Below are 25206 nucleotides of genomic sequence, written 5' to 3'. Positions count from 1 at the left end.
GTTAACCGGTCCAAATTTGGACCGGTAAAATTAGCCTGTACCGATCCCTATATATAGAGAGTAACGATAGATAAGGGGAGGTAACCAATCTATTCCAAAGCCTGGGAAGATTCACTGCACAAGAGCCAAGGGAAGCAACCTGTGTATTTCCTTTTAACAACGGTTACTCTTCCTGGACATGATAATATTGATTTTATATCAAGTATCTTACACGGTTTTTAAAAGAGACATAATAATTAAATTTAATAACAAGAAATTAAAAAGAAAATAATCAAAGTTACCTTTACTCTTGAGTGTTAATTATGATATCGGGCCTATGTTGGGCCGATATCATACTTTGAACTGTTGAGTTATAAGTATTTTTATAACAACGGGCCGACATCGGGCCGACATTGTCCTATAAATATAAATTGAATAATATGCGACCTATCTTTCACGGTTTTTAAAAGAGACATAGACAATTAAATTTAACGCAACAAGACATTTAAAAGAAAAAAATCAAAGTTACCTTTTCTCTTGAGTGTTAATTATGATATCGGGCCTATGTTGGGCCGATATCATACTTTGAACTGTGGAGTTAAAAGTATTTTTATAACAACGGGCCGACATCGGGCCGACATTGTCCTATAAATATAAATTGAATAATATGCGACCTAATCAAACGTTATTAAACCAGATGGATTCACTAAAATGGAAAATTGCAAAAAGTTCTCATCTCTTAACAAAATATTGTTTGTCTAACATAAATGTCGGTCCGATGTCGGCCCAACATCGGCAAACCTCTGCCGATATTCCATCATTTAGCCGATATCGGGCCGATATGGGCATGTTTGCTGGGACGATGGTAAGTGGTGCTTAATTTCAAATAACTGTTTTAAACAATATTCCATAAGAATTTCAAATAGTGCATAAGAGACAGATTTTTATGCTGCTTATGGCAATGTAAAAAAAAAATCGGAATTACGTTATTTATAAGCCTGTGCTCTTGTTAAAAGTAAGATTTGTCCTACACGGTTGTGCTTCACGCAACGTGAAATTCTGAAACCGATTTCAGACGTTTTCAAGGATTTATTCTTATACCTTAAGATAATAGCACAAACTGCAAGAAAAGCTGCTTTTTATGCACTAAAGATTTTTGCAAATGTATTTCAATAACTTGATATATTTGCAAAAATAAAGCTATTAACGATGTGATTACATTCTGTCCAGCGCGTGTGTAAACTCCTGAAAACCCCATTGATTCTGCACCCTGATAACAGCCTCTTTAAGAACTCTCAGAATAGTTTTTACAACATTGTCATTCTTCATTTTATTGTTTATGTGCTATTGTGCAATATGACGTGCATCGCAACATTCATTCTTTGTTGTCAAGACAGTATTTAAGCGCACGCCTCACGTTACGATGGGTCATGCACAGTTTCGTTATTAAAGAAACAACGTTAGATTTCGGCGTCGATTGTTTCAGCAGAAATGAAGAAGGTGTTGTGCTTTGCTTTGATTCTGGTTGTCGTTGGAGCCCAAACATATCAACCATATCGAAAAGGTAAGTGAAATAATAATAATAATAATAATAATAATAAAAATAATAATAATAATAATAATAATAATAATAATAATAATAATAATAATAATAATAATAATAATAATGAACAGAATAATAACAATAATCAAAAAAATCATAATCAAAATACAAAAATAACATAAAAATTATAAATAGAAAATGATAATATTATCGCTAAAACAATAGCGTTTAATGAACGTTGTATTGACGTTACTAAGGCCACTGAAGTAACATTTACCCATTTATGCCTCTCCCATCCTTCTAAATTGGATCAATTTATTTCCAAAATTAGGGATGTCTAGTATATTTATTTCTATATTTAGAATATTTCGTACAGAAATTCCTTTAAGCAAACAACGTAGACCCAGATGAGACGCAGTGTGGCGTCTCATCTGGGTCTACGCTGTTTGCCAAGGCCTTTTTCTAGACGCTAGGCATAAATGGGTTAATGTAAATCTTGCAACAAGGTAAACAAATAGAGTAGACTCAAAATAAGATAGTGATAACGTTTGAAAATACCGTTATACAATTTAAACGTACAATAAAACTGGCTAAACTCACATTTTAATAATAACCAAACATCTTTGCAAATTGAAAATATTTATACATAGACGACAAGTGCTTTTTTAGTTAATTAACAATGATTTACGATTAAAATATATAAAGCGAGACTATAGGGTTAAACCAAGTATAACCAAACTGCAATTGCTCATAAAAGATAAAAAAAATTTTTTTTAAGTTAATCAAATATAGAAACGAAGCACCTTTCTTTAAAAAAAATCCTGCGCGTCAAGCATCAAATGTTAACCCATTAATGCTAAGTGGACTCTACCATCCTTCTATATTGGATCAATTTATATCCAAGAGTAGAGATGTCTAGTTTTTTATTTCTATATTTAGAATATTTCTTTCAGAAATCCCTTTAAGCAAACAGCGCAGACCCAGATGAGACGCCGCATCATCTCATCTGGGTCTAGGCTGTTTGCCATGGCCTTTTTTCTAGACGTCAAGCATCAAATGTTAACTTCGAACATAACGTTCACGCTCAACATGGTGCGTCTTATTTTTAACAAAACAACGACAGCAGGTTGAGGAACCGTGTTCAAGCGTTTTAAGTCGTTAAATCTTTAAATAGGCGACTGTTCGTAAATTGTGTATGTGTGAATATTTATGTGTGTAGATATATCCTTGTTAATAATTGTATTGTACATATGGTAAAATTTTGCTTTTACCTCATCGACCGTAGTAGCATGTACGAAGCTCTTTAACAAATAACCGTATTGAGACTTATAAATAGTTATCTATATTTTAACTTGAACTCGTACATTCTTTTGTATAGAGGAAATACAACATATACTGGTTTGGTAACCCACCTTAAACTTGATTTCGATGGGAGATAGACCGACAGGTGGTGACAAGACACTATTCTACTCTAATTATTGGATGAGCTATTTAAAGGGACCGTCAACCACGAATGACGAAAACAGAAAAGTTGTAAAATACCGTATCTTTATAATTATTAGTTTATACTGATTAAAATATCACGTCTGGTATATTACATTAATTGAACAAAAAAACATATTTTCAGTATACATTTATTCGGTAATTTTTTTTCGCGATGTGAAATCAAATGTACATCGTGAAAATAGGTGACATAACGATATACACACTATACATAACGCAATTAGATTAATATATATATATATATATATATATATATATATATATATATATATATATATATATATACAATTCATCACTACGCATGCACAATTTGCATTCCTGGGTTTTTACCACATGACGATGATGTTCAATCTACTTGCGTTATTTATTATTAGTTTACTGGTAGTTACCTGGTACACATACCTTGTAAAATTGTATTACCAAATATATGAAAATATAAAAACTTAAAAAAAATTTTCAAGTAATGTAATTAAAAATGATAACATAAACTTCTTTCTTTGTACATCTGATTGATAGATTGATATCATTTTTTTTGCATTAAGTGCATAGCATAAATGTGTATTGCACTGAGAACATTGGGATTCATGCATGTGCGTTAAGTATCGTCCTAGATTAGCCTGTGCTATCCGCACAGGCTAATCAGGGACGACACTTTTCGCCTCAACTTGATTTTCGGTAAGGAGGGACATTCTTGAAACTAAAAATACCAAAAAAGCGGAAAGTGCCGTTCCTGATTAGCCTGTGCGGACTGCATAGGCTAATCTGGGACGAAACTTGACGCACATGTATTAAGCCCAGTTTTCTTAGAACGCGGTATAAATATGTTTTTGCAGATCGTTACATTCGCTAAATAACAAATTTTACCAAGCGATATGCTTCGTTAAACAAACAATAACAATTGATACGAAAATGCCGTCTGCGCCAGTGCAAGAAAGTTGTTTCTGAAGAAAAAAACACAGACGCATATCAGAAGATGTGTGTGACTCATATTAAAGAAAGTAAAATGTGTCCCAACTGTCTTGAGTGTATTCAGTTAATAAGGTAGAAATGAAGGGACACACTCCGGTCGTAACATAATGCACCTTTAGTCGCAGAAGTACCCCATAAACTGTTAAATAACAGCCGTAGCTTACACCATATTTCGCAGGAAAACCGACCTATCATTTAAGAGATATAAAAGGAAAAATGCCAAGATTAAAGCCGTTTTAGAATCGCCAAAAGAGCCTACAGTTCTGACAGGGGGATCGACGCTAGAGGACGCTTTCCTGGTGCGGAGCGGTATAGCTGTGACGTCATCGATTTTTTTTTAAATAATTCCGTTTTTAAAAAACTCCTATATATGTTCCGTTATCTCCTATCGGGTAGTTTCGATAGCTCCGCTATGTAGACAGACATCGCCTAACGATTGTTTTCCATAACTCCGCTATGTATAAAGCTATCGCCTATCGATTGTTTTCGATAACTCTGCTATGTATACAGACATCGCCGGTCGATTGTTTTCGATAACTCTGCTATGTATAAAGACATCGCCTATCGATTTGAGGTTTCGATAACTCCACTATGTATACAGACATTGCCTATCGACTGGTTTCGATAACTCCGCTATGTATAAAGACATCGCCTATTGAGAGGTTTCGATAACTCCTCTAAATGTCCCTACACCGCCTTTCGATCGGTTCCAGTAACTGCGCTATGTATACTTGCATCGCCTTTCGAGTGGTTTTGATAACATATTTTAGAGGGTCGTGTGCCGTTTCTGCCCCAGCCCTCTAAATCGGCCGTTGACCGTTATTAATGTGAATACACATGAAGTTCTCTTCTTTACTCAATAATTCTCGTATAAAAACTCGATGATATTGCTGTACGAATCGAATCGTTTCTTACTAAGGATGGTTAATTAAAAGCACCCTAAGAATATAAAACACAATTTATTTTTCTCTATATTTACCAGCATTGAAAATTAAAAAAAATGTAAACGAATAAAAAATGAAATATAAAAGAATACATGGAGGGATGAATGCTTGAATTGAATAACTTGTGATCAATGAATACGTGCAGAAATGTATTGTATATATTATTTTTTCAAATGAGCCCAAAAATTGTATATTCTAAAATAAGATCACGATATTTAAAAGACATTTTAAATATAGTTGTCTATGTTGATGTCTTTACTCGTTTCCTCCTGCCATGATTATGTATGCAATAGCAACATATGAAATAAAACTCGCACTTAAACAGAAATGTCACCAAGAATATATACTTAGGGGGTAATCACGTGATAGTCAGGGTGGCGACGTTCATGTCGAGGCATGTATTTCTCGCCCTGTTATACGTATTATACCCTTTATTACATGTATTATTTTTTTAAATGCCGCTCACTTTCCAACTATATTATTCAGAAAGTTACTTTAGCGTTTATTTCGTGTGGATAATCGCTCTTATCTCGACTTTACTCACTGCGAAATGTCTTAGCGGGATGACCTAATTAAAGCTCCACTTAGAAAATTTGCGGAGAGTAAAGTCGATATATACAGGGAATTTAAATACGACATAAACGCTTATCACATGTTAACTGATATGGCTGGAAAGTTAGCGCCATTTTAAAATTAAACAAAAGAAATAAAGGATATACAACGGCGAAAAATAACTGTCTCGGCATGGACGTCGCCATCTTGACTATGACGTGATTACCCCATCTGATATACCGGTTTTCGGTGCAACTCCATAAACATTTAGAGCAAATTATGTTAAAATACTTTGGTTGAGACAACCGCAATTGCGTTTCCATAAAGCAAGTCGTTAATTTGAGTTTTAAATGTCACACAACATATCCGTATGTTTAATTGTTCTCCATCTATGTCCTTAACATTTTAATGTAAGGAGGATAGGTCTACGCTATTTTGTATATTCATTCTAAGCACGACGCATGTATTTGCTGAAAATATGCCCACAATTGATTATAAATATTTCAATGAATACGTTTGTTTTAAAATAAAGAAAAAAAACATTTTCAATACAAAAGCTCAAAAAGACGTTAATTGACAGTATGTTTTATAGGAAACACGTGGACGGGTCACTTTGCTAAATATTACAGCCCCTTTAAATACATCCCGAATAGTTTGAACAACGTTATCATTCTTCAGTTTATAATTTACGTGCAATTGTGCAATGTTGACGTTCAACGTACACATAGTCTTTGTTATCAAGAAAGCCTTAAAGCGCACGCATCACGTCACAAAGATCCGTGTACAAGTTCATAATCTTATAAATAGCGGTGTACATTGTATTTCGGCGTAGATTTTTTTCAGCAGAAATGAAGGTGTTGTTGTGCGTTGCATTGACCCTGGTTGTCATTAGAGCCCAACCATATCGAAGAGGTTCGTGAAATAATATGAATATATGAATTATATGCATATGTTATGATAACATTATCCCTAAACAATTACGTTTTATAAACGTTGTACGGAGGTTACTAATATCGTTCAAAGAAAGTTAAAAATGAAACTCGAATTAACTTAAACAATACGGTAGACTCTAAATAGTGCAGTGATAAACAGCGGTATACATTTTTATCTATTACAAAACGTTTCATTCAATAAGCGACGTTAGTAATAATGCTTATAACAATTGTCCGTCTAAGCCCTAGAACGACGTTTATATTTATTGGATTAACTTAAGCGGTTCATTATTATTTTCGCTTTTCATAAGCAATGTCAGTTTGAGCATACTAGGTCTTGCGGAACTCTTCCCATAATCGACAGCTTTTATTTCAACGTTGATGAGATCCATTGCTCATATGGCTGAGGCTACATTGTGTATGGGCCCAGAGTGTGTCGCAGCTTTTCAATTTAATCAACGCAACTACCTATACAATACACTGATAACACACTGTCTTCTTCGCTATAGCTATATTCAATCAAATCTCACGGCGGGCGTGACTTTGCGAGAGTCACCTGACATTTTATAGGTCTTTGATTAATGTACTAGACTCTTGACAGAAAGGACGAAATTGTTTTTCTTTTATACGAGCAATACAAATATTTATGTACATGTATCCGTTTTATTTTTTTACAGAGACAACTTTTCCCGCATTTGCATAGATGGCATTTTGCTATCATTTGTTATTGGATGTTTAACGAAGCTACGTGGACATAAACAATTTATTGAAAATTACGAACTTCAGAAACATTACTATGCTATGTAAATAATACAAAATGACTTCACACATAAGCCACATCACTTTTACAGAATTAGCGTGATTGGACGGTCAAACCGTAGCATATTGTATGGAGTCGTACGCCGTTTCCGCCCCACCCCATCTAAATCCGTCATTATGTTAATAAACATTCTGTTCTCCTTTGTCCTTTGTAATAAGCGTATAAAAAAAACAAGTTTATTGTTGTACGAATGGAATCTTTTCTTAATTACGATTGTTGTTTAAAACGGCTCTCAGAATATGACACACTATTAACGTTTCTTACTTACGATTGTCTTTTAAAACGACCCTCGGAATATAACACAATAATTACGTCCTTATTTTGGCACGGTAATAACAGAAAAGCCGTGTTACTGTCCACTGACAAAGGAAGTCCGATACTGAGCTTAGATGTCTTTTGCATGGAACCGGCAAAGTTAATTGTAAAACTATGCTACTGATTGTTGCAGACAAGCCCGGTTTCTGCCCACCAGCTGAAGACGTCGGAGTCTGCGCTAACCTTTGCAACTCTGATGAAAGTTGCCCTGGTAACCAAAAGTGCTGCAGCCACGGCTGCGGTCGAAGCTGTCAAGTGCCAACCAAACGTGAGCATAAGTAGAATGCTTTCACGTAAGAAACACCAACATTGCCTTGTGTTGAGTGAAACTGAGTTTAGTTAGTTGGTATTATTTTGGGTCAATTTGACATTATATCGGCTAAGTTACCATTACGCTTGGGGTAACATTATGTTGAGTTAAGGTAACATTACGCTGGGTGAAGTTGACATTATGTTGGGTTAAGGTAACATTATGTTGGGTTACATTCAGATTACGTTGGGTAAAGTTAAAACTATGTTGGGTTAAGTTTACAATATGTTCGGTTAAGTTGACATTATGTTCGGTTAAGTTGACATTATGTTAAGTTAACAATATGTTGGGTTCAGGTAACATGATGTTTCGGAAAGATGATAAAATGTTGCGTTAACTTGACTTAACCTAATAACACATTGACTTAACATAATGAATACCGGACTCAACATACTGTCAACTTAACCCAACATAAAGTCAACTTAATCCAATATTATATCAACTTAATCCAACATAAAGCAAACTTGACCTTACATAATGTCCACTTAATAAAACATAAAGCAAACTTGACCTAACATTATGTCAACTGACCCAACATAATGTTCACTAAACAAACATATCAGTATCTCTCATCAGAAGGAGGTTTGACGTTCTTGACCTTTTTAATTACAACAACGATCTATTGGTTCACCAAAGTCATTGTGGCGTAGTAGATTTGGTGTTAGCCTAGCGATCAAACGGTCACTGGTTCAATATCAAGCGTTCTCAAGATCTTCTCTATTAAACCACCAAGTACTGGTTCTACCCAGGAAACGAACAAGAATGTCTCTATAAGCATTAGGCTTTTGATGTAATCGAGATTAAATAAATGGGTGTAAATTTATGAAAAGCAGCTTTAACAAGCGTTGATATAATTGAATTATTAACTTTTTTCTCCTAGGCTGCGGAAATAATAAAAAATATTTATACGCGAATAAACAACTAACTTTATGCTAATATCGTTCACGAAACCACGTACGATGTCAACTAATTTAGTCACTATCATTTTCTAAATTAAACTCTGTAACGCGAACATCTGTGTTTTGGTCAATAAAGACGGTTATTTTACGCGCGTCTGTAGCTGCCCATTTTGAGTAAAAAGAAGTGAAACTCCAGCTGCTGGAGCAGTACCGCATTCTCATTATAAACAATAAGTTGGTCCTTTATTAAAGGAAAGTGACCGATTGCCAAAACAGTACAAAACAGCTCAATACAAAACAACATAAACACATAGATGTATAAGAATAAAGCTGGGGTAACCGCATTGGAACGGTCAATGCAAAGCATTGGGGGTTTAAACCGATTTTAAAGCGCTCAACCTCACACTTGGCCCAGCACTATTCATGATACATTTAAGTGTAAATAAAAATTTAATCTCACAGCATTGCAACTCACATTAAACAATAATAAAAGGGATTTAAAACACATTCCATTTAATTACCATTTAATTACTCAATAGTAGGAAAGAGACGCGAAGACGCGAATTGAAGACGCGAATTCAATAGATACATTTAAACAAAAATGTTGATCTCACATTGTAATATGTTTTGATTCTTTAATTATTTCGTTTGTATCGATTGTATATAACAATAGAAAACACATCTTCTCAGTGGATCGAATAGTAATGCCCAGTCAAAAGTCTGAACTGGAACGATTTCCCCTCGGGATCATTAGTTCCCTGAGTGTGTTTTGAAATTGAAAGCTGTGGGATTACTGCGGATGATCTTTTTGTATGGAAGCTATTGAATGTAAAATAAGATAGATTATAAACATTGTGATGGCAAATTAAGTTTTAGTTAACCATGATTAAAATTCCGAATATCTATAAAAACAAAATTGAAACAATAGTTTTCAACCTTAAAAAAATGTGTCCTCTATATTGTACCTCGGAATGAACAACACAATAGTATAACTAAGTAAAACATATGGGTAGCATGTTTGAACAAAGCATCTCCAAAAACTATAAGGAAAGAAGGTCGTCAAACTGTGTACTTTGTATGTTTAGTTTGCTTTCTTTTGTTAACAAAAGGAATTTATCGCTTTAACAAGATTTGTGCTAAGACAGAAATCTGCGGCACGTTGTAACATACATTTGTATCTGTTTTATATTTAAAAGTTAACTTTGCAAATATGATCAAAGGTAGCAAAACTATTCGAACACTCAGCCTCGAATATAAACAATGGTCTATGGTCAGCACCAAACATTAGGTGCCAAACGTTTTTATTGTTATGTTTAGCTAAGTTGACGTCGCTTTGCGGATATGGTTTCCGCCTAGATTCAAAAGGTCCCGGCTTCGATCCCTTCTATTGGATTTAAATTAATACATACGTTAATACATTAACTCGTTCATTTACAAGCATGTAGTATTTACCCATTTATGCCTAGCGTCTAGAAAAAAGGCCTTGGCATGATGCGGTGTCTCATCAGGGTCTGCGCTGTTTGCTTAAATGAATTTCTGTAAGAAATATTCTAAATATAGAAATAAGTAAACTAGACATCCCTAATTTTGGAAATAAATTGATCCAATTTAGAAGGATTGGAGAGTCCACTAGGCATAAATGGGTTAAAGGAAAGACTAATTGACAATCACACCCATGTTTTCGCACCTTATTGCAGCCTTAAAATCGCGACTGAGGAACGAGTCTGTATCAAGGACACCGGTTATATTGAAAATAATGATAACCGAATGCAAAGATAATTTTTATGCAGGTGAAGATACGGGTCGTTGGTACTTACAGACGCTGCAGAAAACTAACTCTCGCGGTGCGGCTGCTAAAAAATATTGGCGCCGACTTTCCCACGTCGAAGTATTTCCCACTTTATATGTGAGGCCTACTTAACTGACATCTAGACGGCGCTGTTTGGTATATGTACAGAAGTTTCTCGTGTTTTTCAGTCAACTGTGCAGCGGTGCTTTGTCAAAGACCAACCTGTAACAACTCCGTCCGACCCCCGGGCCAGTGTTGTGGAGTTTGCTACGGACCTCGATACTAGGTCCGACAGTTTTGACAAGGGATATCGACGCTGGAGTTTGCTTTTGTGGTGCGGCATGGAAAAGCTGACGTCATCCCTGTTCAAATATGCGAAAAACTATATTCGATTCTGAAATTCTAAAAAAAAATGCATTTTATTTAATGCTTTCCGGTGGTTTATAGAGAAATATCAGTGAATTAAAACTGATAATTTCACTGTTTCAAACAGTGAAAATTATCAGTGAGAATTATTGATAATTTTCATTGTTTACTGTGAAATGACGTCATTTTTTTGACGAAATGACGTCATTATCTCAGCAAAATTCGTTAGTTAAACTCTTGAACAATGTATATAAACTGTGAAAAATGCATTAAATAAAAAGAAAATTTGTTGGATTCGGTGGATTATCGACTTTAATTCACTCGTGATCATAGAAAACATATATTTTCACTCGTGGCTGCGCCACTCGTGAAAATATTATTTTCTATGATCACTCGTGAATTAAAATCGATAATCCACCGGATCCAACAAATATTCTCTATGAAATTGCTTTTGTAGCAATTGGAATAGAAGCTTTACCATCGATTTAACTTTTAAGAATTTGCCCCATAGCAAACCAATATATATTGTACATTTTGTTGAATAGTTAATTGTTTAATAACTTGCCAAAAAAAAACCGTAAACACATGAAAGAGATTGCTGAGGTAAAAAAACACTAAAAAACAAGCGGATGTTATCTCTTGTTTTACATTGAAACGGTTACTTGAATAGAGCCTCCTAAATGCAATGTAATGTCTTCAAAATAAGTGTCCTTACTGCTTAAATATATTATATATGACGGACCCCATCCTCACCTATCGAGTGGTTTCGATAACCCCGCAATATGAACCGACAGCGCTTACCGAGTGGTTTCGATAACCCCTCAATATGTACCGACAGCGCTTACCGAGTGGTTTCGATAACCCCGCAATATGAACCGACAGCGCTTACCGAGTGGTTTCGATAACCCCGCAATATGAACCGACAGCGCTTACCGAGTGGTTTCGATAACCCCGCAATATGAACCGACAGCGCTTACCGAGTGGTTTCGATAACCCCGCAATATGAACCGACAGCGCTTACCGAGTGGTTTCGATAACCCCGCAATATGAACCGACAGCGCTTACCGAGTGGTTTCAATAGCCCCGCAATATGAACCGACAGCGCTTACCGAGTGGTTTCGATAACCCCGCAATATGAACCGACAGCGCTTACCGAGTGGTTTCGATAACCCCGCAATATGAACCGACAGCGCTTACCGAGTGGTTTCGATAACCCCGCAATATGAACCGACAGCGCTTACCGAGTGGTTTCGATAACCCCCAATATGAACCGACAGCGCTTACCGAGTGGTTTCGATAACCCCGCAATATGAACCGACAGCGCTTACCGAGTGGTTTCGATAACCCCGCAATATGAACCGACAGCGCTTACCGAGTGGTTTCAATAACCCCGCAATATGAACCGACAGCGCTTACCGAGTGGTTTCAATAGCCCCGCAATATGAACCGACAGCGCTTACCGAGTGGTTTCGATAACCCCGCAATATGAACCGACAGCGCTTACCGAGTGGTTTCGATAACCCCGCAATATGAACCGACAGCGCTTACCGAGTGGTTTCGATAACCCCGCAATATGAACCGACAGCGCTTACCGAGTGGTTTTGATAACCCCGCAATATGAACCGACAGCGCTTACCGAGTGGTTTCGATAACCCCGCAATATGAACCGACAGCGCTTACCGAGTGGTTTCAATAGCCCCACTATGTGTACCTACATCGACATCGCCTATCAACTGGTTTTGATATATTTAACCATAATTTCATTATGCCGTTGCTCAGACAACAAATATGTCATACATGAATAGTTTTTTTTATTTGTTCAAATGTTCGAGTGACGAGATTAACGAATTGGTATATGAATAAAAAATGTATTGAAAATACAGAAAGAAATAAAACAATGCAAATTATCATGTTCTCCTTTCGTTTAGAATAGTGCTATGATTTTCCGACGATCTTCACGAATGTCAGCAATAACAAACGCCTTATCATGTTGGTAAAACTCTGTGGCGATTTGTACATGTACTTTTAATACTGTAAACACATGAATTGAAATGTGCTATGAATACTCTCTTTAAATCGTCTTGATTTACTGGAAGACAAGTTTTCAGTTAATGACACTCGTTTTGTTATTCTGTTTTCGACCTGTGTGCTGGGAAAGGATAAATGTTCGCCGGAAATTACGGTTATGTTTTAAGATTGCAAACTACTGCGGGAAACTAACCACTCTGGATCAGCAGACGATTTATTTCATAAATCAATCTTACGGAGGAATCCGTGATAGCCGATGTATCACGATTGGGAAATTTACGTGAATGTGGGTACAATCAACTAAAATATTAGCCGGATTTTTTTTTATAAAACCGCGAACTTTGATTCATGCCAGGTTCTTTCTTACGTATCTCGCAACAAACCATTTTAGTTCTTAATGCAATCTGCTTAGAATGCTTTAAAAATGTTTGTTAATGGAGTCCCTATGTGCAAAATGTTCATTAAATGTTTTACATTACATTACATAAGGTAAGAATTAGTATCGTGTGACCTTTATCCACCCTGGTTCCGCACACTCCTGATCAGCAGACGATTTAGTTTTGTCGATCAGGGCACTATAAGTATTCTAGGTACACCCGAAGAGCGAATTTTTGTAATAGACGGGTGGTTAAGGGACTTAAAAAACAAAATTTTGTTTTAGTCGGTCCCTAGATAGATGAATTGACGACTAATTACATAAACAAGTAAATGAAAGTATAAACGAATGTATTAACAAACAAATGAATGGACGGATTTATCCGGTTGAATACATTAAATGAATAAAATAAATAAACAAATAACGAACGAACGGACGGACCGACCAAGTGACTGACCGAACGACCGAGCTGGCTGGCTGGCTGGCTGATCGACCGACCCACAGACCGACCGATCGACCGACCGAGCGACATGACTGAATGCATGACTCAATGAACGAATTGAAAAAAGGTAAACTTATTCATTAACATATTGAAATGATGAATGCAGCCATTTAATTATCTATCTTTTTACTAGCAATTTAAAATAAAAAATAAACGAATGAATGATGACATATGTAAAATACATAAACGGATGAATGCAAAATTGAATGACTTGTGATGAATTAATACGTGCAGTAATAATCTCTATATTTAGTGATTTAACTGAGAACAAAAATTGTTCATTCCAATCTAAGATCGCCTTATTTAAAGTTATTTCTTATATAGTTGTCTAAGTTCATCTCTTTACTCGTGCCATCGTCTCGTGATTATGTATGCAATTATAACAGATCAGATCAGATCAGATTTATTTACGACTTAAGCATGTACAGCTCATCGTCAAAATAACAATAAAGCAATAATAAATACGCATGCGTCAAAATAACAAAAATTGTGTTTATGCATTTTACTTAATATTTTTTTGGTGAGAATGTTTTATGTAAGAGAAGGCTCTTGACTATTTCTTTTAAATAAAGTTAAGAGGATGTTCAAAATCCGTAACTGATTGAGAAAATAAATATGCAGTTAGATATCATATATACAAACTTGCAAATCTGAGGAAAAAAATATTCTCTATATATTTTCGGCTGTAAGTTTAAATGCTTAAATGATTAAACCATCGTTTTTTAAACAAAAAAAACGGTTGCTTAAACATAAATATCATCAACATATTTAATCTTTTTTTCTAAACAACCACATAAAACTTACGATGAAATCATGTTATTATACACTGGTTGAAATAACCGCAATTGCGTTTCCACGAAGAAAATCGTTAATTTAAGTTTAAAATGTAACAAAACATATTTATGTGTTTGTTTGTCTCCGTTCATGTCCTGAACATTTTTATTTAAAGGGGAAAGGTCTACATCATTTTGAATATTAAATCCAAGCAAAACACTGAATTTGCTGAAAATATACCCCCTTATAATTCTAAATAATTCAATGACGATAAAAAAATAAGTTATTGTAGTTCTAAGATTAAAAACATATACATATGTAGTTCATTACAAAAGCTCAAAAAGACATTCATTGACACGACATTTAAATAGGCAACTCATGGACGATTCAGTGGCATGGCCGCACTTTGCTTTTATGTTACAGCATCTTTAAAATCTCACCGGATAGTTTTAACAACATAATCATTCTTCATTGTATTGTTTACGTGTTGACGTGCAACGTACACACTAATTCTTTGTTGTCCAGACAGTATTTAAGCGCACGCATCACGCTACGATGGGCCATGCACAGTAACGTTTCGTATTTAAATAACAGCGTTAGATTTCGGCGTCGATTGTTTCAACAGAAATGAAGGTGTTGTGCTTTGCTTCGATCCTGGTTTCCGTTGGAGCCCAAACATATCGAAGAGGTTAGTGAAATAATGTTAATAATAATAATTATACTACTACTACTACTACTACTACTACTACTACTACTACTACTACTTCTACTACTACTATTACTACAACTACTACTACTACTACTACTACTACTACTACTACTACTACTACTACTACTAGTACTACTTTTACTACTACTACTACTACTACTACTACTACTACTACTACTACTACTACTACTACTACTACTACTACTACTACTACTACTACTACTACTACTACTACTACTACTACTACTACTACTACTACTACTACTAGTCCTACTACTACTACTACTACTACTACTACTACTCCTACTCCTACTACTACTACTACTACTACTACTACTACTACTACTTAATAATACTAATAATATAAATAATAATAATAAATAATAATAATAATAATAAATAAATAAAAAATATAATTATTATTATTATTATTATAAACAATGAGCAGAATAATAAAAATTATTCATAATAATCAAAATCAAAATACAAAAATAACATATTAATTAAAATCTTCAAATAACGTGAAGAACAAAGTACTCAAAATAAGAAAGTAATTACGTTTGAACACAGCGTTATAAAATGTAACGTACAATTCAGCTTTTAAACATGCTAGCGAAACTCACATTCTAATAATAACCAAAGATTCATTCAAATTTGCAATTATTTAGACAAAAAAGACGTTTTAAGTTAAACTGATTTACGATTTAACAAATATTTAGCGATACTATAGGGTTAAACCAAGTATGTTCAAATTTTCATTGCTCATAAAGATAAAATACTTTTAAAAAGTTAATCAAGTATAGAAACGAAGCGCAATTATTTCATGTATAGAGTTGTCGCCCCATGAGTTCACATACAATGTGTGCCATCACAAGAAAATCCTACCAGATTTGGGAGGATTTAAAAAAAAATTGTTACGAAATACAGAAACATAATTATGCTGTGCAATTAATGCAAAGAAATGCTAAGTAACACAAATCTATCAATCACATGCAGAGGGAAAGAAAGGTCAAACCTAAGCATATTTTAGAGGGGAGTTCGTCTAAATCCGCCTTTGACTGTTTTTCATGTGAACAAAGATTCTGTTCTGTTCTTAAAAATGGCGTTAAAACAAAAAAATGTTTTATTGATGTACAAATCGTTACTAACATCGGACATTGAGCTAAGCTGAGTTGCGTATTCGTTAATTTCATGGAATCGTACAAGTTAATTGCAGAAAAATGTTGTCTTTTGTTTCAGACAAGCCCGGTTTCTGCCCACCAATGACAAATGATGAAGTCGGACTCTGCGTATATTCTTGCTCATCTGATGACAATTGCCCTGGTAAACAAAAGTGCTGCAGCAATAGCTGTGGTCGTAGCTGTCAGGAGCCTACCAATTTAGGTGAGCACTTTCCGCCTAAATTGGATTTTTGCTAAAAAGAGACTTCATTTAAACGAAAAATGTAATAGAAACGGAAAGTGAAAATGCTCCCAGAATATAATACTTGTGATGGCTCGGTCATTACAGAAAAGTCCGGTTACTGCCCTTCGACACAGCGAGTCGGACATTGAGCTGATATGTATTTGTTTATTTAATGGAAGTAATTTCAGAACAGAGTTACCGTTTGTTTCAGACAAGCCCGGCTTCTGCCCACAAGATGCGAGCGAAAGACCCTGTGCTGATATTTGCTCCTCTGATGACAGTTGCCCTGGTAACGAAAAATGCTGCCGCTACGACTGTGGTCTTAGCTGTCAGGTGCCTACCAAAGGTGAGCACAAGTAGAATGTATAAGCGCGTCAGTGTTACCTGGTTTTAGGCCCACATAGGATCTACTGGTCATTGTCGGCTCAGGTACTACTTTAAAGTACCCCGGTTCCTTAAAAGTATACTACAGTGTACCCCGGAATATCTATTGGAATATCCCGTAAATTGACCTTTTTGAGGCAGTACGTCAAGTGCTTAAAAAAGATCTAAGGATGATCCATTTAATCTTAACAAATTCAATGTAAAAGCAATAACTTTAACCAAAATAAAGTCAACACTTTGCACATAGAGGCCCTCATAACAATACCTTTTCTCAAAGAGCATCCCAAGCCCAATTGTTTGAACCAATAAAAAATGTCATGCGATATATAAGGAAGTACTCGATACGAATCAACGATCACTATTTTACGGCCATTAATTTACTGGCTGCATTCAAGCTAAAGGTATATTGCCAAATACCAAGGTCCCATCATGTAGACTCCATACTTAAAGCAAAACAGTGAATTTGTAATACGCAACAAATTTTTCCTATCACATGCACACAGAAATATTAAACAATCAAGCCATGGCAAGCGCCCACTCACAGCATGGTCTGTTCAAATAAATGTTGTTGATTTATTTTAGAGAGCATGCATTGCAAACCAATGTACTGTACCAGTATACTGTAACCTGTAAAGAGTATAAAACAGTATACTGTAACCTGTAAAGAGTGTATACAAGTATACTGTAACCTGTAAAGAGTATATACCAGTATGCTGTAACCTGTAAAGAGTGTATACCAGTATACTGTAACCTGTAAAGAGTATATACCAGTATACTGTAACCTGTAAAGTGTATATACCAGTATACTGTAACCTGTAACGAGTATATACCAGTATACTGTAACCTGTAAAGGGTATATACCAGTATACTGTAACCTGTAAAGAGTATATACCAGTATAATGTCACCTGTAAAGTGTATATACCAGTATAATGTAACCTGTAAAGAGTATATACCAGTATACTGTAACCTGTAAAGAGTATATACCAGTATACTGTAATCTGTAAAGAGTATATATATACCAGTAAACTGTAACCTGTAAAGATTATACACCAGTATACTGTAACCTGTAAAGAGTATATACCAGTATATTGTAACCTGTAAAGAGTATATACCAGTATACTGTAACCTGTAAAGAGTATATACTAGCATACTGTAACATGTACAGAAGTTTCTCGAGAATTTTAGTCAACTGTGAAACGGTGTACCGGTATTGTCCAAGACAAAGCTGTACCAACTACGTCCGACCACCTGGCGAGTGCTGCTCAGTCTGCTCCGACACCCGATACTAGACCCGACAGTTCTTACAGGGGGATCGACGCTAGGGGTCGCTTTCCTGGTGCGGAGCGGTATAGCTGTGACGTCATCGTTTTTAAATATATGCGAATAAAGATCGTAATTTCTAAACATTTGTTTGCATTGAAATTGCTTTTATAACAATTTGAATAGATGTCTTTTCATTATTAAGCTTTGATAGTGTCATAAAAATAAACATATCATGCAAATTTCGCTGAATTGTTAAGGTGTTGATAAGCTGTAAAGAATTTGGAATAGATTAAAAACATAACGCTGACAGCGGAGAGATTGTTAGCGATTAAAAACTTTTGGCAAGTGATTGTATTATTTTGTTATAGTATGAAAAGATTCAATAGAACAGAGTCTCCTATCTGCAATGTCATGACTTCCAAATAAATCACCTTACTAATTTAATATTTCCTGAATGATGCACCCAACTATCGCCTATCGAGTGGTTTCGATAACTCTTCTATGTATACTAACATCGCCTATCGAGTGGTTTCGATAACTCCGCTATGTATACTTACATCGCCTGTCGAGTAGTTTCGATTACTCCGCTATGTATACTTACATCGATTATCGAGTGGTTTCGATAACTCCGCTATATGTACTGACATCGCCTATCGAGTGGTTTCGATAACTCCGCTATGTATACTAACATAGCATATATAGTGGTTTCAATAACTACGCTATATGTACTGAAATCGCCTATCGGGTGGTTCCGATAACTCCGAATTATGAACCGACACCATCTATGGATTGGTTTTGATAACCACGCCTTGTGTTTCGACATCGCCTATCGAGTGGTTTCGATAACTATGAGTGGTTTCGTTCGCTCCGCTATGAGTGCCGATATTGCCTATCGAGTCGTGTGACCGACCGACCGACCGACGAACGGACCGACCGACCGACTGAATGACTTACTGACTTATACGTAAAACTCGTCTATAACATTATGAGGACCCGTAATATTAAATAAAATAATAGACTACCAACTAAGGAAGTCATTTATTATAATACCTACGTAAGAGTTGTATACACTTTTTATGATTTAATACAGTGTTAGAGTGTGTTTCTATCTGTCCCATGATCAATTACAGTGTTGGAGTGTGTTTCTATCTGTGTCATGATCAATTACAGTGTTAAAGTGTGTTTCTATCTGTCCCATGATCAATTACAGTGTTCGATTGTGTTTCTATCTGTCCCATGATCAATTACAGTGTTATAGTGTTTTTCCCAGGCCATTTTAGCGTGGCGAAAAGCCACGCCGCCCTCCCGGATCGCCACTCTGCCCTTTTCAAAGGCAAATTTTGCCACGCGCCCTTCTGTTCAAAGGCAAATTTCGCCACGCGCTCTTATCGATAACATCTATATTGCCTTACGATCTAACTTGGTCCGCAAAATCAGCTTCATTGATTGTCTGTGACGCTCCGAATGTGCTTGATTTACTCGAGAGACGTCAACGTCTAATCGACTATATTAATTGATCAGATTTAATCTATAACAGTGCTCGATTTATAGGTACCTTATTCACGATTTCGACATTGTTAAATCATGCGTAACGAGACTGCCGAGATAGCGCGAGATTAAGGGTTCGGGGGGGGGGTTCTGCCAGTATTCGCTCTACAGTATACACACCTTACCTATCCGCTATATTGACTTTATAAATAAAATAAAAGCGATAAATTGCAGATTTGTAACTAATAAAAGCAATCTTTATTTTTATTATAACGTTCAACGACCATCTGCTCGATAATAGTTCAGTACCATTGTAATTAACGGCGCCGTAATTAACTACTGACAAAAATAACATGATCATACCTTACTGTACGGTGTGCAGAAACCTGTCAAAAATTAAAACAACTCCAGACTCTTATAATTTTTGAGTGCAAGTTAATTTAAACACACCCACCTATTAAAATTAAACCTTTTTTTACATTAGCTCATTTTTCTAAATTTTCAGAAATAAAAACCAATTTGTATTTGCACATTTCAGTAAACCTAAGACTACTTTATTGTTATATATGTTTGATTTGTAAATTGTATAATAAATTAATAATCTATATATTTTTATTAATTCTGTTGCAAGCCTAATTTAAGTTAAATATGTTTGATTTGTAAATTGTATAATAATCCATATATTTACTGACTGCTCCAAAGCTGTGAATTAGTCATGCGTGACCCCGTGTTAGTATGAATCATTGTGTCCCATTATCAATTACAGAGTGTGTTTCTATCTGTCCCATGATCAATTACAGTGTTAGAGTGTGTTTCTATCTGTCCCATACAGTGTTAGAGTGTGTTTCTATCTGTCCCATGATCAATTACAGTGTTAGAGTGTTTTCGATCTGTCCCATGATCAATTACAGTGTTAGAGTGTGTTTCTATCTGTCCCATACAGTGTTAGAGTGTGTTTCTATCTGTTCCATGATCAATTACAATGTTAGAGTGTGTTTCTATCTGTCCCATGATCAATTACAGTGTTAGAGTGTGTTTCTATCTGTCCCATACAGTGTTAGAGTGTGTTTCCATCTGTCCCATGATCAATTACAGTGTTAGAGTGTGTTTCTATCTGACCCATACAGTGTTAGAGTGTGTTTCTATCTGTCCCATACAGTGTTAGAGTGTGTTTCTATCTGTTCCATGATCAATTACAGTGCTAGAGTGTGTTTTTATCTGTCCCTTGATCAATTACAGTGTTAGAGTGTGTTTCTATTTGTCCCATACAGTGTTAGAGTGTGTTTCTATCTGTCCCATACAGTGTAAGAGTGTGTTTCTATCTGCCCCATGATCAATTACAGTGTTAGAGTGTGTTTCTATCTGTCCCATGATCAATTACAGTGTTAGAGTGTGTTTCCATCTGTCCCATAGAGTGTTAGAGTGTGTTTCTATCTATCCCATACAGTGTAAGAGTGTGCTTCTATCTGTCCCATGATCAATTACAGTGTTAGAGTGTGTTTCTATCTGTGTCATGATCAATTACAGTGTTAGAGTGTGTTTCTATCTGTCCCATACAGTGTGACAGTGTGTTTCTATCTGTCCCATACAGTGTTAGAGTGTGTTTCTATCTGTCCCATGATCAATTTCAGTGTAAGAGTGTGTTTCTATCTGTCCCATGATCAAATACAGTGTTAGAGTGTGTTTCTATCTGTCCCTAACAGTGTTAGAGTGTGTTTCTATCTGTCCCATGATCAATACAGTGTTAGAGTGTGTTTCTATCTGTCCCATGATCAATTACAGTGTTAGAGTGTGTTTCTATCTGTCCCTAACAGTGTTAGAGTGTGTTTCTATCTGTCCCATGATCAATACAGTGTTAGAGTGTGTTTCTATCTGTCCCATGATCAATTACAGTGTTAGAGTGTGTTTCTATCTGTCCCATACAGTGTTAGAGTGTGTTTCTATCTGTCCCATGATCAATTTCAGTGTTAGAGTGTGTTTCTATCTGTCCCATGATCAAATACAGTGTTAGAGTGTGTTTCTATTTGTCCCTAACAGTGTTAGAGTGTGTTTCTATCTGTCCCATGATCAATACAGTGTTAGAGTGTGTTTCTATCTGTCCCATGATCAATTACAGTGTTAGAGTGTGTTTCTATCTGTCCCATGATCAATACAGTGTTAGAGTGTGTTTCTATCTATCCCATGATCAATTACAGTGTTAGAGTGTGTTTCTATCTGTCCCTAACAGTGTTAGAGTGTGTTTCTATCTGTCCCATGATCAATACAGTGTTAGAGTGTGTTTCTATCTGTCCCATGATCAATTACAGTGTTAGAGTGTGTTTCTATCTGTCCCTAACAGTGTTAGAGTGTGTTTCTATCTGTCCTATGATTAATTGTCTTATTTACAAAAGTTGCGTCATAATGTTGAAATAACAGAATGTAAATTAGTTTTTATTCCCAGACAGTTCATACATCGAAATGATGAAAAATACAAGTGAAATCTATAAATAAATGCTGTTTCCGCTACTAAAATAACTCTCATTCCTGGTTATGAGGAATAAATAAAATTCGGACTTGCTCTCATATTTTATGTATAATAATTTTCATGTACAATGTTAGCCTTTGTGAAGACCTCCGATCGGTCGCATTTAATATTGTGTAAGCTTTTTACATGCTAAGCACCAACGCCCGTCTATTATTATAATATAGATTATTATATAGTTGTTTTGATTTTTGTATTTATTGGTAAACGCGTATTTGTGAAAATTCTGTTTTAAATGCACTTAGATTTGTCAAGGAAAGTGATTGCCTATAATTGATCGATGATTGATTTTTGAAAAATATTAAGTTTTTTCATTAAATGTAGTGAGAAATTTATGTTTCTGTGTTCACTAAAGAAGAATTTTCTTTTACCAGTACTATTAGGTTATCTAAAGGCGATTTGTACAATACGATGATATATAAGTACGAGCACAAAAACTGGCATACCAAACTGGAAGAGCCAATTGGCGAATCGCATGTGAACGACTACAAATATATCAAAAAGTTGTTGAATAATTTTTTTGTTATAGACCACCCCTTACATTGGTACCAAATACCGCTAAGACATAATCGGACTAACAGAGATCAGGTGGCGAGGCTTCGGAGAAAAATCGACAGACGAAGGGCACAATACACTGTACATGTATATGGTTCAGGAAGAGAATTCTATACATTGCCACGGGTTTGCTTTCATCGTTAAGAAGGAGGTATTCAACGGCGTCATCAGTTGCATCCTAGTCTCCAGCAGAATCATTTCCATCCGTATCTCAGCGAGCCCTCATAACATTACCATCATCCGTGTCTACGCACAAACAGTTGACTACGAAGACGAGTAGATTTAGAATTAGAATAAGAGCGCATCATAGTCAAGCTTCCCTAGAAAGACATCCTCATAGTCAAAGGCGACTGCAACGCCAATGTTGGACCAGACACATACCAAGACTGGTCATGGATAGTATGTAGATTTGCTTAGGAGATACCAACGACAGAAGGTTGAGACTTCTTGTGTTCGCCAGAAGGCATCAACTCAACCTGGCAAACACGCTGCAACCACACAAACCGTCCAGAACAGCGACCTGACATGCTTCAAACTATCGGGCAAGTACACAGTCAGATCGATTTCATTCTGGCGCCGCGACGGTTCAGGACCAGCATTAACAAGGCGAACACAAGAACGTTTCCTGGCGCAGACATCGGCAGTGATCATGACTAAGAGCTAAGCACGATCAAGCTTAAATTAAAGAGTAAGCGTACATCACTAAGAACAATCGCGTTAGATTTGACTAAGAAACTGAATGATCCATTGATAGGAAACGTATTACAAGCACAGATAGGTGGCAAGTTTGCAGACCAGAACATCTTGGACAATGGCATCGTAACCATAACTAACAACATTAAATATATCTTATTGTCATCGGCCAACTAAGTTCTTAGTAGAGAGAGAGAGAATGAGAGAGAGAGAGAGAGAGAGAGAGAGAGAGAGAGAGAGAGAGAGAGAGAGAGAGAGAGAGAGAGAGAGAGAGAGAGAGAGAGAGAGAGAGAGAGAGAGAGAGAGAGAGAGAGAGAGAGAGAGAGAGAGAGAGAGAGAGAGAGATGACCTTTGTGACAAAAGTAGAGAGCCGAGGATTGAGGAGCAATGTATCAACATCGACACAGAGATGAACACAGGACTGATTTAGCAGAAAGAAGACCAGTAAGCTCAAGGCCAGTGTTATAGCAGACGCTGATTGGAATCTCCTTGCCGAGTTTGCCGCAGTCTTAAACATGTGGACTGAATACTGCAGTGACATCTACGACTACCCGCTTCAACCAAACCGGACTCAAGTTTCCTTCAGATCGATCCAAAACAAGAAGCGCACGACGAAAGTCTCTCAATACTTAAAGCAAATGTGAAATGAGGCATTGCGTAGTCTTTAGGTAGGAAAAGTAGAAAACGTCTCCTCCGAACTGTTTAAGCACGGAGGAAAGGTAACGACTGCAGTATCGACGGCACTAGGCCAAACAATCTGGGAGAAGAAGTGGCCAAAGGAATGGACTCAGTCACTTGATATCCCCATATGGGAAAGGGCATAACAAGTGCCGTGGCGTATTGGATATGGTGTCCGTCTAGCGATCGTGAGGTCACGGGCTCGATCCCCACTGTGGGAGCGTTCTTTAGATCTCCCCCATAGACACCAATGACACAGACTCGAGAGCGTTTCAAATAAGCCTTAGGCTTGTTATGTAATCGAGCTTAAATAAATAGATTTAAAAAGAAAAGAAAAAATGGCAACTTCAAGTTGTGCGAGAATAACCGAACCATACAACTAATACGTCATCCCAAAGATCTATAAATATATTATATTATATAGATTATATCGAAAAGTGTATTGATAGATCTTTGGTCATCCCGGCAAAGTCATGCTACGCATCATCCACAATCAATTTAAAGGTAAGGCCGAGGAACAGCCAGTCGAAGAGTAGGATGGATTCAGAGTTGGGTTTAGTACAATGAAACAGATCTCCAGTTGCAGAGTCATCATTGAGAAACAGCTGCAACACCAACGTGAGCTCTTTCACAACTTTATCGACTTTAAGAAAGCTTTCAACCGCGCGTGGCATGATAGCCTATGACATATAATGAGAGGATTCAAATTTGACGAAGGGCTGGTGCAAGTCGCCAAAGAACACTACGGGTAACTAGATTTACCGAAAGCGCGCGCTTGCGGTATCGGAACCGAAAGCGCAATAGCATTACCGAAAGCGCACAGGATATATGCGTTACGTATACAATATTAGGAGAATTAGTAACATACTGTTAATACAAAAATATATATTTTATAATACAGATCTACAT

At 36.2% G+C, this 25206-nt stretch overlaps 1 protein-coding gene and 1 long non-coding RNA gene across 2 annotated transcripts; both read left to right on the top strand.

Moving 5' to 3' along the window:
- Positions 1–1453: 1453 nt before the first annotated feature.
- LOC127842695 (WAP four-disulfide core domain protein 2-like) lies at positions 1454–18712 on the top strand. Its single transcript, XM_052372371.1, has 4 exons — positions 1454–1543; positions 16550–16693; positions 16926–17060; positions 18285–18712. Exons 1-4 carry the CDS (start codon positions 1471–1473, stop codon positions 18386–18388), a joined length of 456 nt encoding a protein of 151 aa, XP_052228331.1. The 5' UTR covers positions 1454–1470; the 3' UTR covers positions 18389–18712.
- LOC127842699 (uncharacterized) lies at positions 6341–11440 on the top strand. Its single transcript, XR_008031832.1, has 3 exons — positions 6341–6402; positions 7691–7825; positions 10744–11440. It is a non-coding gene; the product is annotated as an uncharacterized LOC127842699 (long non-coding RNA).
- Positions 18713–25206: the final 6494 nt, after the last annotated feature.

This window comes from Dreissena polymorpha, chromosome 8, assembly GCF_020536995.1.
Source record: "Dreissena polymorpha isolate Duluth1 chromosome 8, UMN_Dpol_1.0, whole genome shotgun sequence".
In the NCBI taxonomy this organism is placed as follows: domain Eukaryota; kingdom Metazoa; phylum Mollusca; class Bivalvia; order Myida; family Dreissenidae; genus Dreissena; species Dreissena polymorpha.
The sequence above is the reverse complement of the archived record's forward strand: the minus strand, read 5'-3'. Positions and strand labels throughout refer to the sequence as shown.